At 43.8% G+C, this 20756-nt stretch overlaps 1 protein-coding gene across 3 annotated transcripts in view; it reads right to left on the bottom strand.

The window, feature by feature from the left end:
• Positions 1–13429: 13429 nt before the first annotated feature.
• The window catches only part of DCUN1D4 (defective in cullin neddylation 1 domain containing 4), a 57678-nt gene continuing 50351 nt past the window's right edge, over positions 13430–20756 (bottom strand). For 2 of the 3 annotated variants that reach the window (XM_075930443.2, XM_075930444.2), the window contains 3 exons: positions 19215–19319; positions 18525–18630; positions 13430–18427 (listed from right to left, as the gene is read on the bottom strand). In XM_075930443.2, the coding sequence (XP_075786558.1) occupies positions 18372–18427; positions 18525–18630; positions 19215–19319 (267 nt within the window). In that variant the 3' untranslated portion in view covers positions 13430–18371. The remainder of the gene's footprint in view (positions 18428–18524; positions 18631–19214; positions 19320–20756) is intronic. The other variant, XM_025179927.3, reaches the window with a different exon arrangement.

Genomic DNA, 20756 nt, shown 5'->3' with positions numbered 1-20756 from the left:
AAATGTATAAACAATAGTCAGACTCACATAACTTAGCTCAGCTAGGGCTGCAACCATGGTTTTTTCTGCATCCTGATTAATCCATACAGTGGTAGATTTTGGATGGATTTGGGGAGAGTGAGAGGGATTGCAGGTTTGAAAGCAACAGCACAAACGTGTTCAGGCCCATCCTTCCCTCCATTCTCTTCCTCTGTACCTCATTACTTTTTCTTTTATGGCTTTGAAGTTGCTCCTCTAATGAACACTCTGTTGTAGGACCCAGGGAAGAGCATACGAGTGGGCTCTGGCCACAGCACTGCATGAATGTTATTTCATGACCTAGAATAATATAAGTGCAACAAACCTTCAGAAAAACAGTGGAAGTGGCTATGCTATCAAACAAAGCAAAAACTGGCGAGGTTATTCCCCCCCCTTTAATCTCTTCTAGATACAGCAATTTGAATTTCTTAATGGAAACATCAGTAGACAAAAATAAATTCAAAGCAATTTGAGATGGCTTTTTTCAGCCCTTATTTTTTCCATTACATCTTTGACTGTTTTATAAATGATAGCTGATGATCTTTTTAAACCACTATCTTTGAAGTGTCACTGAAAACTGTAGAGGCTTGAAAAAAAACCTATACATGGCATTTATTTGTATCCCAGAAGCATTCAACTTGGAATGGAGGAACAAAATTGCTTATTTGAGACCTACATTTCCCCAATGGAAGAGATCAGCAGATTATTCCTCATACCTAAGTATCATTTCAGCAGATATGATTACAGATGAGAGACAAACAGAGATTCAATGAATAGCATATTGACAACTGGGTGCGTAGTAATTCTTTCCAAGTACAAAGATAACAAATCTCATGAGACATCAAGATCATTTCATATTGGTGTCATTCACATAGGGATGTGTAAGAGAGGAAAACGTGAAATTAAATGTAGACTGGGGGAGGAGAAAAATAGAAGTTCAGGAACTCTATGCGTAGAGTTCTCTGAAATGCTTCCAATTGCACAAATTGGGCCAGATATCTAGGGAAAACATCAAATTCTGCACTTTGATGAAAAAACAGTTAAAACCAAGAAGGGATTTACCTTTTTTTTGTCACTGGATGGAGCCACATAGATGGGATAGGTTCCAGCTTAAAGAAAAGTGAAACCAGACTGCTGACATGGAAAATTGATATGGTTTGGTAGGATTATTTAAAGTAGGAGTTTGGAGAAAGTCAACAGCTGTTGAAGAGGCCTAGCAGATATTTTTGCCCAACTTGAACTATATCAGGATTACAGAAAGTGACACTGAGTCCAGTAAACATGAAGATACCTGAACTGAAAAAGGGAAAAGATTAGGTCACCAAAGTAAATTTTTGGAAAATACTCCATCTCTAATTTTATTCCACAAGAGTAATTCTAATCTAACTAATCAATAAATTGAGTTGCTTTTTCAAAGTAAATTATTCAAGCATACACAGTGTTGTTATAGGTATCGGTCTAAGGATACTACAGAGACAAGTTGAGTGAAGTAATCTCTTTATTCGACAAACTTCAGTTCATCTATTAAAAGCTATTACCTCACCCACTTGTCTCACAGTCATACTTTATTTCAATTATTTATGGAAGTTTCAGCCAGGTATTACTTGAATTTGACTTTGGTAATTAAGTTATCCACAAAAAATTGTGCACTCTATGGTCTCAACTGTGCCACTGTGAACAATCATTTTACATGTATAAGAGTCTCAGAGGGGTAGCCATGTTGGTCTCTAACTGAAAAAAAAAAACTTAAAAAAAATGGTCCTGCAGCACCTTAGAGACTAACATAAACACTATCTACATTTTTTTGGTAGTTTAAGGTGCTGCAGGACCATTTGTTGTTTTTAACAATTTTACAGGCATTGTCACAGATCCTCTTGTACTCCTATATAACTCATGAAGAACTGAGCCTGAACTTTTTTGCACATTACCCACCAATATGCATGTTGATTCAGGCATTTTGAGTTTCTCTGGTACCTCTACTTTCACAGATTATGATTGTGGCTCCCTTGGGATAATCACTCCTAGTGACTTCCCAGCTGTAATCAGTTCTAAGCTTCAACAGAGGTGTTTTACCATTAACAGTACTATTCTTTTGTCTTTCTACCCACTTTCTTGCCACTGTTAGGTTTGGAAGCTGGTAGATAAAAATTTGTCAGTAGGGTTGCCAGATGGTTTCAACAATAATACCATGGACACACCCTTTGAATAGAGCAGCCTTGGATTTGGGTAGGAAATGCGTGCAGGCATTGACTACTGCTCTCAGCTCAAAGAAACTGATGTGTTGGAGGGACTCCCGAGCAGACCATCGGCCTTGAATTTGGTAATCTCCAAGGTGGGCTCCCCAGACCAGCAAGAATGCATCTGTTGTGATCTGTACCGTGGGCTGTGGATGACGGAAAGGAATGCTGGCCAGCATGTTTGTGGGGGTACTCCACCATGTTAGGGATTCCCGTACCGTAGGAGGGACGGACACCGTTCTGTAAAGATCGTGATTGCCTAGTTGATAAATCCAAGGTGTAGCCTTGCGTGCTGCACCACATATGTGGTGGCGGCCATATGACCCATAAGTCTTAGGCAGGTAAGTATCGAGGTCTTGGGGCTCGTGGAAAGTATCTGTACAAAATTTGAATTACCCGGAATCTGGATAGGGGCAGGTAAGCCCTGGCGGTGGTAGAATCTAATCATGCTCCGATGAACTCGAGGGATTGCAATGGAGTCGTGGAAGATTTTGCAAGATTGATTATGAGCCCAAGAGCATTGAATAGATCTTGTGTGATGTTGATCGCTTGTGATGCCTCCTCCAGAGTAGGCACCTTGATTAGGCAATCATCCAAATACGGGAATATTACGATGCCTTGTCAGTGGAGATACATTGCCACTACCGCTAACTTCTTTGAGAAAACTCTGGGCGCTGACGAAAGGCTGAAAGGAAGAACTCTGTACTGAAAATGTTCATCACCTTCCAGGAACCTGAGGAAACGTCTGTAAGCCAGATGTATGAATCCTTGTCCGAACGGAGCACCTGGTCCGTTTTCTCGGCAAATAAGCTTTGCCTGTCAAAGGGCAAGTCCTCTACTTTTGATTGTAGCTCTTTTGGTAATGCAGCCAGTTGGAGCCAGGATGCTCTGCGCATCACCATTGATGTGGCGGTGGTCCTTGCAGCTGTGTCAGTAAGTCGAGGGATGCAAACCAATCCCTTGCATTGAGTGCTGGAATGAATGATGGAAGCCAGTGTCACCATCCTGAACCTGTGCTTTCGAAGGTATTGATTGAGTCATCAGAGGTCCAATATTCGTCTCCACCCTCCTTTTTCTGGGTAAGGAAATATCGGGAATAGAATCCCTTGCTCCGGAAATGTTCGGGCAACCTCTCTACAGTGCCAATCGTGAGCAGGTGGAGAACCTCTGTTTTTAAGAGAGGCTCATGAGAGGGGTCCCTGAAGAGGGACAGGCAGGGGGTGAACGGGGGAGGTAAAGAAGAGAATGGATTGCATAGCCTGATGTAATTAGCTTGCGAACCCATCTGTCTGTGGTGATGGCAAACCATCAATGCTGGTATGATCTCAATCAATGATGAAACAGTTTGTGCAACTTCTGTGGATGGTACACCAAAGGGATGGTTTGCAGACCCCCGACCAAGCCATCAAATGGGCTGCTGGTTATTTTCTTGGTTCAGCGCCCTGTTATTTTGGGGTTATCTCCTCTGCTACCGCTGCCGCTGCCTAGGTCATAGTTGATTGTATTGTCTGAATCGAGATGCTCCGTATGAGAAGGGCCTCTGATGATAATATGGCACATATCGGTGTCAATAAGGCGGGGTATACATGCTGAACGCCCTAAGTGTGGTTCTTGAATCCTTGCCCGAATGGAGCACCTGGTCCGTTTTCTCGGCAAATAAGCTTTGCCTGTTGAAGGGCAAGTCCTCTACTTTTGATTGTAGCTCTTTTGGTACTGCAGCCAGTTGGAGCCAGGACGCTCTGCGCATCACCATTAATGTGGCGGTGGTTCTTGCAGCTGTGTCAGTGATCGCCAACGCTATCTGCAAGGCCATCCTTGAGGCAGTATAGCCCTCCTGTACCACCGATTTTAATATCTCATGTTTGCTTTCAGGGAGATGATCTAATAATGGTACCAGTTTTGTATAATTATCAAAATTATGGTTAGAAAGGAGGGCAGCGTAGTTTGCCATCCTTAACATTAGGGTGGCCGATGAGTAAACCTTTCTACCAAATAAGTCTAGGTGTTTGCCTTCTTTGTCCCCTGGGGTGGTCTTATGTTGGGGCACCTTCGCCCTCTGCTGTGCTTCATCCATTACCAGAGAATTAGGCTGTGGGTGCGTAAATAAAAATTCCATGCCTTTAGAGGGAACAAAGTACTTCTTGTCTGTCCTCTTGCTGGTTGCAAGGGCCAAGGCAGCTGTCTGTCATATTTCATCAGCTACTTCAAGTATTGCGTCATCCAGAGGTAATGCAACTTTTGACTTTCGCGATGGTTGTAAATTTTTAAGAAGCCTGTGCTGTTTTTGCTGGACTTTGGTTAGCTGCGCCTCTTGGGATTCTACCACACACTCGAATAGGTCTTGGAATTGGCAGGCATCATCAGTGGGTGAACAGTCACCAGGAAAGACCGCCTCGTCTGGGGATGAGGATAATTGGTCTGTCGGGGATTCCCCTTGTGGCTGGTCCTGCTCCAATATGTGACCTGTGTCCAGGTCAGGATGAGATAGTGGGGGCACATCCCCAGTTGAGGTATGGGGTCCAGTGACCACAGATGTAGCAGGAGGACTGATGATGTCACGGGGAGCGTGTGCACAGTGGTAGTGAGGCAATCTTGAACAGGTGCGTCGTGCTGAATAAGGGCAATGGTGATCGTAGCAATGTTGTTCATAACGGTGCCTGTAGTAACTTCTATCTGGAGAATACCTTGGGGAATATAACCTCCTTGTAGAATGGTGGTAGTGGGAGTAAGATGAAAGGGAGGGTGATCTCGGAGAGCGAAATCTGCCTCTTGCATGCCTTGGGGATAGTACAGATCTGTGCCAGTGATAGCACTATGGGGATGTAGAATAACATGGTGAGTTGTGGCAGTGATGTAGAATGGGGCTGCCATGGGTCACAGCCTCTGAACACACTGAATGTGGCGAAGCAGGGGAGGAAGGCTCAGGCAAAAAAGGCACCAGTTCCAGGCTAAGAGAGGGAGTGATAATCCGCCTGGATTTGCGCAATGCCTTGGACGGTGCCTGTGGGAGGTGGTGGTGGTGTAGTGGCACTTGTGGCTCCAGTTCTGTTGGTGGTACTGGCAATGTTGGTGCTGATGGAAGTGCACACGCACTTGGTGCTGTGGTCAGTGCGGTTTGGTGCATCGGTGCCGGCAAATCCAGTGTTGGGGCCGTTGTTGGTGCCGGGTTCATACCGGTGCTGGCTTCGGCATCGGTGCAGTGGTGGTTCTCAGCACCAGCATAGACAACCTTTTGGGTGTTGCTGTCGGTGCCAACTCTGCTTTAGATGTCAGTGGAATTATCTGTGCCTGTTCCCCTGAAAGGGCAGAACTCGGTGCTAATGTACTGCAGGTGGCCTTATGCTTATCAGGGCAATAGGAGAGGCCCATTCCCGAGGTGCACGGCTTTTCCGCTGCACTGATCCGCTTAGACAGAGAGTGGCGGCGTGGAGAAGAGCTCCCTCCAGTTGCTCTTGGAGCGGCCCACTTATCAGTTGCCTGAGTGTCTGGAGGCCAAGAAGCGTCAGTCAGCCGGTTACAGGATATTATTAAAGAGGAGCTTCTTGAACCGCATTTTGTGGTCTTGCTTGGCTCACGCCATGAGTTTGGCGCAGTGTTGGCATTTCTGAGGGATATGGCCTTCACCCAAACACTTAATACATTGCGAATGCCCATCCGAGGTGGGCATCGTGTCTTGATATGTTGCACATTTTTTGAAGCCGGGGGATTCCGGCACGTTACGTTCTGAGGCGACTAGTTAACTATGAGGAAATTTTTTTTTAAACTATAACTATCTAGAACAACTAGGATTACTAAACTGGAATAATTAGAACTACTAAACTAACACTATTTACAACTTTTCTGTTAGAATTGCAGGAGAAGAATGAACTCCATCTTCAGCCGTAGATGATTAGGAGGAACACGTGGGAGCTGGACTGTGCGCATGCAGAGTCGGCGCGAATGGCGCCCGACGCCTGCTGCACATGCGCAGTCCAGCTGGACTACTACTGACGACTCCCTGATCTACAGCGCGGGACGAGCCCGACACCTAGGGTATGTCTAGACTGCATCCCTCTGTCAGCAGAGGGATGCAGATTAGGCAGGTCGACATTGCAAATGAGGCAGGGATTTAAATATCCTGTGCCTAGTTTGCATAAATATGGCCGCCGCGTTTTGCCAACTCAGCATTTTGTCGGCAAAAAGTGGCAGTCTAGAAGGGGATCTGTTGAGAAAGAAAGCCTTTTTCAACAGATCCCTTATGCCTCTTTCATGCACAGGCCCAGAGGCTTAGTCCTTTGAAAACAGGCCCTGAGGCCTAGTCTTTCACTGGACCTGCTTCTAGTCTGGGATCTGGGAAGAAGGGGTAGGGGGGCCCAGGCCCACCCTCTCCACTGGGCCCCAACCCAGGGCCCTATCAGGAGTGGGTGGTTCCCACCACTGGCTTGGCGGGGAGTTCTCCCCGAAACGCACCGAGCCCGCTGGGGCTTTTCCTGTTTCCCGCCCTGGGATGCTTCGTACTCCAACCCCCGGCCAGCGGTGGTCCCATCTGTAGCTGCGGGTCAGGTGGCAGTAGCGGCATTGGCAAGCCCAGTGTCAGGTGCAGCAGCGTCTGGTGCGGCAGCAGCGTCTAAGGGGGCTGTATGGCGCAGCCAGTGTTGTGGTCGAGCTCGACCCGGGGATGTTAACGGCACAGTCCACTGGTCCTGCGTCTCTTGCTCTGGCTGCAGCAGCTGTGGCTCGGGTGGTTGGGCAGTAGCACCTTCTCCTCCGGAGGTCAGCCCCAACTGAGCTGCTCTGCAGGCTTTTATACCTGGGCTGAACTGGGAGTATGCCCAGCAGGGCTGTGGGGAAGGGGCGTATTCCACCCAATAGGCGTGCTCTGCTCCCCCTTGATCAGTGCGGGGTTGGCAGGCCCCATCACACTATGAGTGGAATAAACTTTATGATGTGCACTGAAGTAGGTGCAGATATGCACCACCAGTAGAAATACATGCTGCTGGCTATAAGTGTACTCTGCTAGTGAGTTGAGAGGCAATTGAATTGCTCCTGGGTGGCCACCCAAGCACATAGCTGACAAGGAATACTGTTCTCCCCTCTATATGGTCCTACACCCCCCACTTCCATTCAGTTCCAGGTCAATTCAATAATCCCACTGGCTCCTGTGCACTCACACCAATCTGCCCCCCTTTACTTGCCTTCTGAACTCCAATCTATGTAACACCCCTGCAGTGCCATGTGCCCTGCTCTGTTCCCTGCCCCATGCCTCCTCACTTGGCCCCAGAGGCAGGGTGCTGTGAGGAGTGAAGCTATTACACTCTCCCTCTCCATTGTTGGCTGTTTTGGACCAGAGCTGGCTGCACTCCTTTCCAGCACTGTAGCAGCCTTGGGGGGCAAAAGGTGTAATTGCAGCACCTTTCCAGAAGAATGTATTTTCTGTAAGGGGAAAATATCTGAAGGGAGGAAGTTACATGAATTCTTCACATATGGGCTATGTCTACACTGGCGGGTTCTTGCGCAAGAACATCTTGCACAAGGGTTCTTGTGCAAGAAGTCTTGCGCAAGAACATGTCCACACTGCTGTGTCTGAGATGTGCTTTTGTGCAAGAGCACCCATAGCAGTGTGACACTCTCTTGCACAAGAAAGCTTAGATGGCCATTTTAGCCATAGGGCTTTCTTGCGCAAGAAACCCCTGCGGCGCATCCACATTGCCCTCTTGCGCAAGGACTGTTGCACAAGAGAGCTTACACTTGTAAGAAAAGTGTAGCTCTTGTGCAAGATGCCCTCTCTTACCATGCCGTACTGTAAATCTTCTAGCACAAGAGAGGGTGGGCAGTGTGGACGCGCTGTGAATTCTTACATAAGAACGGCTGTACTTGCACAAGAACCCGCCTGTGTAGATAGCCATGGAGTGGCACAGAATACCCCCAGCAGTATATTTAAGCTTACTTGAACCACCCCATCATCCAATGTTATCCTAAAATCATTATGGGTTTCCCCTGAATAGTATCAGATTGAAGAAATGACCAGTTTATAAAGTTCCTCTTGAACAGATATGCAGAAACAATTTCTCTAAGCACAAAACCCCCCTTTCATACTATATTAGACCCTTACATATCTTTTGAAGCACACAGTATATCCTAGCAAGTTTAATAATTTGTCTTTATATTAATAGTATTCAAAATAATAAGATTGCACAAGTGCCCTTTAATTAATAAAATATACTGGGACTTAGAGCCCAAAAATACTCTCTGCACTGCTACTAAGCCTAAGAAAACCTGGTACTTACCTTGTAACTGTTGTTCTTGGAGATAAGTTGCTTATGTCCATTCCACTTACATGTGCCAGTGCTGTGTGCACAAGTTCTGGAAGCTTTTTACCCTTAGCAGTACCCACTGGGCCAGCCAGGTAGACTCCTGGGCTATGTCTAGACTGCAGGCTTCTTTCGAAAGAGGCTCTTTCGAAAGCATCTTTCGAAAGAGCCTCTTTCGAAAGATCGCGTCTAGACTGTAGGCGGATCTTTCGAAAGAGAAATCCGCTTTTTCGAAAGAGAGCACCCAGCGAGTCTGGATGCTCTCTTTCGAAGACGGCCTATTTACATTGAAGAACGCCTTCTTTCGAAAGAGGGACTTTCGAAAGAAGGCGTTCTTCCTCGTAAATTGAGGTTTACCGCCATCGAAAGAAAAGCCGCGTTCTTTCGAAATAATTTTCGAAGGCCTTGCCCTTGGAATGAGCAGAACTGAGTGTTGCATAAAAGCCTCCGCCTGAGCTATTACTTGATTTTACACATGGATTTTTTGGGAAATACACTAAACTGTAAGGTCCTGATAATACATGATTTCGACTGACAAAAACCTGCTGACTGCATTGCTGGGAGGGGGGGCAGTTGTCTAAGGCACTTCATTACTGATGATTTGTACATGATTGTCTGAAGCATTGCAATTATTTCAGCTGCTTTGTCTTTTAAACTCTGCAACTCGTAATCTTAAACTTTGCAACTCTGTAATCTTTTTACAAACTAGCAACTCTCAACAAATTTGCTTTAAAATTCAGAAACTTACTGTAAACTTGATTGTTGAGCCTTGCACCTTTGTAATCTTTTTGTAACTTCCATCTACTCTGCGGCTGTGTCTAGACTGCATCTCTTTTCCGTAAAAGGGATGCAAATTAGACATATCGCAATTGCAAATGAAGCGGGGATTTAAAAATGGCTGCCGCTTTTTTCTGGCATGGAGCTTTGCCGGAAAAAAGCACCAGTCTAGACACGGATCTTTCAGAAAATAAAGCCTTTTCCGAAAGATCCCTTATCCCTCATATCCTTATAAGGGATAAGGGATCTTTCGGAAAAGGCTTTATTTTCCGAAAGATCCGCGTCTAGACTGGCACTTTTTTCCGACAAAGCTCCATGCCGAAAAAAAGCGGCAGCCATTTTTATGCTAATGAAGCGGGGGGGATTTAAAGCCCCGCTTCATTTGCAATTGTGATATGTCTAATTTGCATCCCTTTTACGGAAAAGGGATGCAGTCTCAACGAAGCCTGCTTGTAATTTACTGTAAACTGCATTCTCCCCTGGGATGGGAGAAGAGAGAGAGAGAGAGAGAGAGAGAGAGAGAGTGTAGACTATTGTGTGTTTGGGATTAGAAACTGTAAGGCTGAGCACATGGAGCTAGATGGGGAGGCATCAGACCAATCAAGGCTGTGCAAACAAAGGAGACTGCTGCTCTGCTGGATCAAGGAAAAGCTGGGCATGCTCCCTGGTGGCAAATGTGGATGAGTCACAGGGGTTGTATGGAGGCAATAAAAGGAAAGAGCATGTGGCAGAAACCCTCTCTTTCTGAGAAGCTCCTCTTTCTGCAGCCAGGTTTTTTTCCTGACCAGCTTCCCAGCCATGATCAGCAGACAAACCCTCCAAAATCTACATGCCTTGGTTCCTTCTGCTGCCCATATGCAAGTAAGTGTGTGAGTGCATGAGGGCAGGAATGAATGTATGTGAATGAATGAAGGTTTGTGTGTGTTTATGTGAGAGAGATAGCTGGTTCTCTTTAGTTTAAACCTTTAGTGGCAGCTCTATCCTCTTTAGTTTAACCATGTAGTGCATATAATGAAGTGTTAATTCCTTGATCAATAAATCCATGGTAGTGTAACGCTGGGTGGTCTCCAGTGGGAATTTTTTGGGGTCACACTGAGCACACCTCTTGTTTGTCTGTGATAGAGAGGTCTAGAAGGGGAGTCCCCCACCTCTGGAAGACTGTGCACCATCTCCTCCTTAAGAGACCATTAGTGGGCTGAGAAAGCCCTACTGAGTTGGTCCGGTAGGGGATTGCAGGACCCCAGGAGGTAGGAGGCCTGCACGTGAATCTCCTGCTCGATGCAAAGGTCCCACAGCGCTATGGCCTCCTGACAGAGAGGAGAGGATCGAGCACCACCCTGTCAGTTGATATAAAACATCGCTGTCTTGTTGTCCGTCAGGACAGAAACCACGTTGCCCCTCAGCTGGGACAGGAACACCTAGCACACCAGACCCATGGCACTCAGTTCCCTGACACTGAAGTGCAATAACCTGTCCATGTGGGACCACATACCTTGAGTCCATAGGTCTGCTAGGCCCCGAGGTCTAGGATGGGGCAGAGGCCCCCTTTGGACTTTGGAATGAGGAAGTATTAGGCCTATAACCTCTTCCCTCAAAATGCAGATGGAGCCTCTTCTACCACCCCCAAGGATAAGAGCAAAGAGACCTCTTGATGAAGGTGGTGATCATTAGAGGGGTCTCAAGGAGGACTGGGAAGGGGGGTGGGAAGAAGGGGAGGAGAGGAAGGGGATGGAGTATTCCCTTGCCATCATCGCTAGGACCTACCCATCCAAGGTGATGGAGAGCCAGGAGCGATGGTAGGGGGACAGTCTGTATGCAAAAGGCCAATCTAGATTCGGAAATGGTAATCCACCCTTGGGTAGACCTTCCGAAGCCTGATCTCGGGCCCTATGGTTGCTCAGAAGCTGACTGAGAGCGCCTCCTGGTGCCCCTGCCATTATTGCCTCTGTACCTCCGCCTACTGTCCTGTCTGGGCCCTTGTTGAAAGAGCCTCTGTGACCTGGGATTCAGAGGGTGACGCTGAAGGGCAGAGGTGTGTATGCCCAGGGACTTCAACGTCGCCCTCTATTCTTTCAGACTGTGCAACTTGCTGTCAGTTTATTCTGAGAAGCCCCGAGCCTTCAAAGGGCAAGTCCTGTAATGTAGGCTGGACTTCAGGAAGAATGCCTGAGACCTGAAGCCATGAGCTTCTCCCCATGACAATGCTTGTAGCCATTGAACATACTGCAGAGTCTGCAGCATCAAGGGCTACCTGAAGGGTGGTGCAGGATATCTCCTTGCCTTCCTCTGTTAAGGCCCCAAAATCTTGCTGCGACTCTTTCGGGAGCTGGGACCTGAACTTGTCAGCCACCATCCAGGAGCTATAGACATAGTGGCTGAGCATTTCTTGCTGGTTAGCAATTCCCAGCTGGAACCCTGCTGTCGTGTACACCTTTCGACCCAAGAGATTGAGCTTCTTGGGCTCCTCGCTCTTCAGGGTGGCCTCAGGTTGCCCTGCCTCTCTCTCTCTGAAAAGCAGCCTGTACCACCACCGAGACTGGTAGCGGGTGGGAGAACAAGTGCTTATGGCCTGACTGGTACAAAATACCTCCTTTCCGCCCCTTTCTGCATCGGGGGAAGGACGCTGGAGTCTGCCAAAGATTTTTCATGATTTTGGCCACTGTTTTGTACAGGGGAAGGGCAATCTTAGGAGGGGCATCCACCGTCAGGATGTTGACCATGGAATCGGATTCCTCTGCCACCTCCTCTGCTTGTACCCCTAAGATTTGGGCTAACCTCCTAAGAAGGTCCTTGTGGGTGCGCATATCCATGGCAGGCATGGCTGGGGATGGGCTCCCCCAGAGCCTCATTGGAGGAAGAAGAAGAGTCCATTGGGGACAGTGGCTCCTCCGGAGGCAAAGCTGGCTAGACATGATGGGCTGTGACTGGGCCGAGGTCTCTGTGGTCAGTTGCTGGTCCAGGGGAACGTGCTCCCCTGGTGATCCCAAGTGGCTGGCCCTGGATGCTGAAGTTGGGGCCCTAGTTAGTGGAGTGGCTGAAGGAGTCGCTCTGTGCCATGAGTGCACTGACACCAACCCCGATCTAAAAAGCTCCTTCCCCTGGGCTTGATGATTCGCCCATGGGGTCCAAAAAGGCCACTGGGTTGGTGGCTGCCATTGTGGAGGCCACTCCTGAGACAGCGGTGGGCTGGTCTTCCGCGAGTGATGCCTCAAGCGGCAATGGTGGTGGGGTCAAGACTGGTGCTGAGATCTGGACCGGTGAGGAAACCTCGAATGACCAGACCTTGAAAAGGCCCTTGACATGAAGGACTCCATGTCTGGCTCAGAAGACGCAGACCATGTTGGTGCCATTGGTGCCTCTTGTTCCCAGTGCTGGCTATGGTACACCATGGCCGCTGGTTTGCCCTGATGCAACAGTGACCGTGCTGGGGGTGCCAGTGTTGCTGGTGCCATGGACTGTGCTGGTACTGGTGCTGGAGGAGCCATCGATGCTGGAATGGTGTTGCTCTGCCAGGCCCATGCTCACGGGACCAGTGCCACCCCCTCCAGTGGGATCGACCCCACTCTGAAGCCATGCTGTTCATAGCCTTCATACAGCTCTGCACCAGGTGGCCGGTCCTGGAGAGGTCAGTTCAATCAATTCTCAGGCCATAGCAAAGGTGTCCAGGATCTATGGGCAAGGGACCTCTTCCCCGAGAGGTCATGCACTTTGGGACTACTGGCCCATGTGGGGCTCGACCTGCACCTGTGGTACACAGAGCCTTGAGGCCCCACCATTCTCCTGGGGATGGGGAGGAAAGAGAACGAAAGTATCTGCTAAGTACTTTAATGAACTATCAATTAGGATAACACTAACTATAAGAACTACAGAACTATCTATAGAGATAAGGGTGCTAAGGGCACACCTGCATAAAGCAAGCAAAGCATTCCAACAACCATCAGGGGCTGTAAGAAGGAACTAAGGGGGTAGAGGGCCAGCAGCACCACTCCAGGGAGCTCCCTGGCTGGCCCAACAAATACTGCTAAGGGTAAAAAGCTTCTGGAACTCATGCATATGGCGCACACATACCTAAGTGGAATAGACATAAGCAAGTACTCAAAGAAGAACTGAAGTTTTACCCAATTTAATGAATCAGAAGAGAAAAAACTCTGAATTACATAAACACATCTTAAATTGGTGTTGTAAACAGAAATTAGACTCCGCTAAGATGAAGTTAAGTAGCAGTTCTAGACCAACATTTTATGTGGCAAGTTCAGATGAGTGAATATTGGTAACATGAGCCACAGAAAAATCTGAAGTCAGTTTCTGAAACCAACACAAATACAGTTTATTTGTGGGATATCATTTTACATTAACTCCAGCAAAATCTAAAAACTAATTGGCTGAACTCAAGTAAGGTGGCATAACAGTTTTTCAGTCAGGTTGTGAGTCACAGAACTATAGCACACCTCATAAGATGCAAATACCTAAGACATAAAAACATTCACAGTTATAGGTTACCTGCTGTTACAGGAACAGCAATGTCAGTAGAAACTATTCTGTGATAACACAAAAATCAACCCTCATTTTGGTCTCATTTACAGACAACTTACAGTTTAATTGGTGGATGGATTGTATACACTTATGCAACAATATGAAAGGATAAAGTATAAGGCTTATAAGAGGTATTTTAGCAGTTGTAATAAAATTGGGGCACAAGCTAACTTTTAAAGCTATTTAAATTTCAAGACCATTTAACAATGTTAGGCTTGTGACCAAGGGCCAACAGAAATCTGGAAAAATCCTAGCAAAATTAAGGTACACTTCCACCCCTCCAAAAACAGGTCCGCAGAACAAAGTCAATAGCCCCATGCCAGGTGTCACTTAACTGACTCTGCTAGACACATATGTGATGAAAAATGAGTTTGTGATGGAACAGGAAACTACAGTTCTCTATCAAAGAAGTCCAAAACTTAATGATTAAAGGGGAAAGTACACTACATACATTCATTCCAAATTTGCATTGTAGTTTAAAAAAATTAAAATGGGTTGTTCAGACTAACAATTGGAGCTACCACTTTTTCCTGAACAGACTTGTTTCAAGAAAGGGGGAGGTTGATCTAGACTAGGGAATTAAAGTAATACACAGGATTAAATCAGGGGTGGGCCATAAGTGGCCTCTAGGCTGGATGCAAATTACCAGGATTAGCCCCAGGTGGGCTGCCAGACACTTAATTTACCTGCACAACCACAGGTACAGCCATTTACATCCCTTGTTAGCCACGGACTGCCATTCCTGGCTAATGGGAGCTTCAGGAAGTGGTCCATACCAGTTCCCATTTCCCAGGAAGAGTGACCTGCAGCCAATGGGAGCTGTGACCAGCCACACCAGTGGATGCAGATAAATAAAGCGTCTGGTAGCCCACCAGGAGCTAAACCTGGGAAACTGCTTCTGGCCCAGAGGCCACTTATTGCCCACCCACGGATTAAACAGCAAGTTCCCATCGGTTAGTATTATAGATTGTTCTAGTCCATTTGGCAACAGAAAGGATCATCTATGTAAGTATGATATTGTTAATTTTTCCTGAAATTAATATTACCTTAAATCTATTAAGGAATTCTAACAAAGCCAATCACTTAATCTTAAATAATATAAGATGCTAAGCACTATAATATCTTCATGCTAATTTCCTCACTAACAAACTCACTGCCTCGCTTCTCTTTAATACCAAATTGAACACATAAAACATTCAACCTGAACTACACACTTATTTTACATCAGAAAGTCATGTATTGAACTTACAACACTTTGCCACAATGACCTGTCTCTCACACTTAGCTTCAAGGTGAAGAAGCTGGCAAATTTTGTGCATCTTTCGCAGAGCAAGGAATAAGCTGAAGTGTCATTTCATTATATTAAAAAAAAGCTGAACAGCAAAAAAGCAAAAAGAACTGCTTTGAGAGTTCTCACTACTTTTTAAAAAAAGGCAGGGCTTTTGAGATTCATCGCTGAAAGCCATGAAGAATGAGGTTCTCAGTTTATCTACAGAGCTCAAGCAGCAGGAATGCAGGTATCCGTATGCTAACTAGACAACATGGATAATAGACTTAGTTCAGTCTTACGACTATTTTTGTGTCATCTACACTGTAAATGCCAACAAACGTGAAAATTATCTACAGCTATGTTAGCTATTTGATTTACAAGGATACCTATTAGAAACTCACTGGAGCCTCAAATAGGCAACTGGAATCAGACGAAAAATAATGTATTTCATATTCAAACCTGTTCTTTGGACCCTATTCTGCATCAGCGGTATGCAAAGCAAATGAGAGTAATATAACATTTTACCTAGCACAAGTAATTGTAAAAAAAGTGTGGTAGAGGGATAATTAAATTTTAGATTCCATTAAACAGTAAAATTTGCATAAACAGCTGGGTGATCTGAACAGATTTCTGTTGACCCTGATTATGACAGTTGTATCTATAATAATGATTACAAGTCTTTGGCTTCTGCCTCCATTATTGGAAGCCAGATTATTCATGACATATAAAACTCATTATGCAACCCATGTTGTGTTTTAACTGTGCTACTTGCCTGGAATTGTAGCTAGCCTAACATGTAAGAACACATAGTATTTTACCTAGTTTTTTAGCAACCACTATTTAGCCTAATTTTATGTGTTATATTGCTTCCAAGTTTATTTTTTAAAAGAACTAAACCCAATAGCTCCACAGATATTTCCCTATGGCTATACTCACTGTAATATACACATTTACATTAGAAGTCTTATTAAAATGTGTTTTAATAAGAGACTTATTGTAAACATTAAATACCACATATTTAATTACTGACTTGTGCAAACTGGCATCAAAGATGTAAATCATATTATAACAGCATACAAACAGGCAACAATTATGTATGCTTTGTGTCTGACTTTTTTTAATAACATCACAAAACATGGTAAGGGAAGGCAGTCTACACATTTTATCTTAACATGATTTTATATTGTGTGTATATCATGCCCTGTGGATATACATACATAATTTTTGTCTTAGATGTTGAATTAGGGGAAAAACAAGTTTAAATACAAAAATGATCACTAATAGCAAAGGAACAGTGACTCTGGTTCACAGCAGCAAAAACAGCATGCTTTGGTCCATCTGGCTTAATTCTTCACACAGTGACCATGTTTACACTAAGCAGAAGATTGATGCTGCTGTAGTCGATCTTCCAGAGTTTGAATAAGTTGGTCTAGTGAAGACTCACTCATTCTAACTGAGGGGGCTTCCCCATCGGTGCTGGTAGTCCTGTTCCTCATTAGGAGTAAGGGAGCTGATGAGAGCATTTGCTCCCATTGACCTCCTGCTGTGTGGACGGTGTGAAAACCGGATTAAGATGCATCAACTCCAGCTACATAATTAATGTAGCTAGAGTTGTATATCTAAAGTTGATCTTCCCCTTTAGTGTAGGCCAGGACAGTGACGTTAACAAAACCAAATAAAAACAGGAGTTTTACCACTGACTTCAGTGGTGAGCGGAAAGGGATCTTCAGTGGTGAGCGGAAAGGGATCTTCAGTACACCTGAAAATTTCACATTCAATGGAAGAGGTTTTTTGGATCCCTATCTATAATAGTTTCAAAACTGCTAATATACTTAAAAATATTTTGCAGCAAAAAGTTACTGCTTTATTCCAAAATATTCAGTGGTGACTTTGTTAAAGTATACTATTTTGGGGGCATTATCACAAATACTTAGGGACCAAAGTACAAGTTTAATAGCAACAGAAACTATGAAAATCTATTTAAAAAAAAAATTAATACTGATGTATTATGAAACAGTAGTCAAAGAATACATGACAAAATAAAATAAAATAAAAAAAAACCTTAAAAACACATCCCAGTCAATCATTTAAATAAATGGCTAAAACTTTCCTATACAAATAATCAAATTAATGAAATGAAGTGGCCCCTCACTAAAGGTACTGCATATTTAACTCCTTAGCGCTGGCGTTAAATGTGCCCATTGCCTGCAATGGACATTTTGCCTGGAAAATCCAATCCCCAGCATGAAAATACTTAAGCTTTCACTATTCAATATAATTTTTACTTACTTAGAGACACAAAATTATAGCATGGGAAAGACTCACTAATGTTACAAACAAAAACCAGAAATAGTTTTTACCGTTGGCTGGGAATAATGAACCTTAATTCGCTAGCTAAGAACTAGCTATAGATCCAAAATTTAAAATTCACTTTGCAGCAACATAATTCAAACAGTCTTGGTAAACCAAAAATGAAAGGAATATGCCAAAGACAATTTACAAAAGTCTAAACCCAATTTTTAAAAGGTACTTTAATTTGTTCACTTGTACCTATATTCAAACGATTGCAGTTTTGACATTAAAAAGCCAGTACTTTCTTCTCCAAGTGGAAATCATCTGTGGCATGTACAACTATTACAATTTTAATAATATTAATAATAAAAATACATCAATACTTCTTACTAAATAAAAGTGATGTTTGGCATATGCCTGTGAAGAAAACATAATGCACCTCTCCTTGTCCCAAAAATTGGCATCTTAAACAGTAAGATTAGAACTGCCAACAGTTCATGATATCTATGTTCAAACAGTCTTAATTTTGTTTTCTGAAATGCTACATTTGAGACCAAATAAAAACAAGAAGTATGAGTTACATGTTCATTGAAAGTGACTAGAAATATGCCACAATTATTTTTACAATACATTTCTCCAGAAATAATCCCTAGGTGAAGCTTTTTATACACATATACAAAATTTAGACAGCAATATACACATAATCACAGTGAGGATGCTGGCAAGCTCACCAATTTGTAGTGTAAATACAAAATGCAAAGCAGCCTTCAAAGAGAACAATGCTACACAGCAAGCATAGCTGGCCTGTTAAATAGCAAACAACAAAAGTTCCCTGCAAAAGGGATACAGTGCAAGAAAAGCAGCATGCGTTTTGATACAAACAGCAGTTTATGGCTAATGGTTGACATAACTGTAGTAACAGTGACTCTTGAGTGGCTGTGCATAGTTAAACTCCTATGACATCTGTTTCCCTTTATACCACTCCACAAATTCATCCAATAACACTGGCCCTGTAGAGAGATATTAAATAATTATACTTTTATATAAATCTTGGAAGAGGAACTGGAGGAGTAGGGGTACATGGAGAAAAATTGAAGAAATACTTACATGCTCCATCTTCATCATAATTACTGAGGTCAAGGTTAATTGTTCTGCTGAATTCTAGCACATTACACCACTGGTCCTTGTTAATCACTTTGTATTTTGATTGCTGCTTAAGATAAGAAGAGTAAGTCACTAAAACAAACTAGTTTACAACGTGAAAGAAAATCACTTCAAATGTTCAGGTTTTTAATAGAACTCAAATGCAATAAAGGATAATGACTGATGATCTAAGCCAATGGAAAGTGTAATTTTAGGGCTTGGACACTGCATTTTTTTAAGTATTAAGAATTTACAAAATGACAACTTAGAAAATAAATGCTGAGTCATATTTTAGTGGTTTACTAGTACTAAAATATAAATATTTCAGAGAACATAAGAACGGCCATACTGGGTCAGAGAAATGGTCCATCTAGCCCAGTATCCTGTCTGCTGACAGTGGCCAATACCTGATGCCCCAGAGGGAGGGAACCCAACAGGTAATCCTCACGATCCCTCCCTTGTCACCCATTTCCAGACAAATGGAGGCTCGAGACACCACTCCTACCCATTCAGGCTAGTAGCCACTGATGGACTTAACCTTCATGAATCAATCTAGCTCTTTTTTGAACCCTGTTAAAAGTCCTAGCCTTCACCACATCCTCTGACAAGGAAGTAAAACACCAATCTGTTTCAAACTACAACTTGGTTGTGTACCTCTAGAAACTGGTGGAATACCGGAAAAAGAGGCCATGTTTTTCCCAATAAAAGTCCTAACATACACTTGGCAGTATTTATATCTAGGCTGCGTTGGTCCTTTTCCTGTTGAAAGAAAAGAAAAGGTTAAAATGTTGCCTTATTTCCACCAATATTACATCACTATTCACTCTTAGCAAATCATAAAAACTGTTAAATTCTAAGCAACCTGTATATCTCGTACTATATTATTATAGCATACAAGGAAGTATAATTTCCTAATGAAAACTATATTCCTTTATAGTTATTTACCAGGCTATAGAAAAAAGTTACTTTTCATACTAACTGTAGTTCCAGGATCTCTACTATAGATGAAGGAGCCACTCTTGGGGTACAATTTCAAAACTTTCTAGAAAGCAGAAGCCACTTAAAGTGAAAATCTGGTTGTCACATGATCATCTGGGTGGAAATTCAGCCTGCTCTTCCCTTAGCTTTGCTTCAACCACCTCCTTTTTACAGTTTAAGATATTTCAGAAACGCTTCTGTCAGTGACAAACAAGGTTAACACTTTCCCAGTTGCTTCAGTGACCTCTCTGATATTTTGATTATAATGCTGACAAGTCAGATAATTTTCTCAATGGCCATTATCACAAGTTTTCAATAATTCTCTGAAGACTTGGTCTTCCCCTGTAGCTTCTTCAGATTTTACATTTCTGTCTTTCACTTTATGTGGTAAGATGTGCCACTTACAAACCAGGCACAAGCTCATATCTGGTTCATCTGTTTTTGTTAGTGTTATTAAAACAGGAATTGGAATTAAAAGGACATATTTAATGTTTAGATTTTACTGGATGCTTATGAGTTGCTGCATGTATTAATCTCACTTAAAACATCTGTAACCTATGCTATAAGGCAATATTTGAGCAACTGCATTGTGAGCTCCTGCGACCATGTAAATTGCCAGACAAGAGACACATGTTAATTAGCACGAAGAGCTGATCTTCTCTTGATGTTGCAACCTTCCCAAAAGGAAAGTTTCCTCAATACCCTATTGTGGGACACTGCAACTGGATTTTCCCTAAATATCACAACAAGATGACACAAGTTGTCCTGCTGTCTTCCCTGTGAAGAGGAGTAATACACATGGACACCTATCAGCTAAATTTGCAGCTTAGAAGACAGGAGAAGAGAATAAAACTTCGAAGTAGTAGTAACTGAATATCCCTACGCTGCATGGTCTCTGGGGTGGCAAAGTGTTTCCAGGCATAAATAAGAAATACTCAGCTGCTGAGCCTGGGTTAGCCTTAAAACATATAGAGCTTGCTCATTTTAGAAACTTTTATTATCTTTTGAAACTTTAGACTAACTCATTCATGTATATATGTTTTACCTGCTTTAACTTGTAAATAACACTCCTTTCCCTATTTAATACATTTTATAGCGCTATAGGATTGGTTACAAGCACTGTCTTTGGTGTGATACCTCAAGTGCAACTGACATGGTGAAAGTGCCTGGTCCATTGGGACTGGGAGTAACCTGAATATTGCTGTGATTCTTGCTGAA

The sequence above is a fragment of the Pelodiscus sinensis genome, chromosome 4 (genome assembly GCF_052426305.1).
Source record: "Pelodiscus sinensis isolate ZL-2025 chromosome 4, ASM5242630v1, whole genome shotgun sequence".
NCBI lineage: Eukaryota > Metazoa > Chordata > Testudines > Trionychidae > Pelodiscus > Pelodiscus sinensis.
Note: the sequence above shows the minus strand (reverse complement) of the source record. Positions and strands in the feature narration are given on the sequence as shown.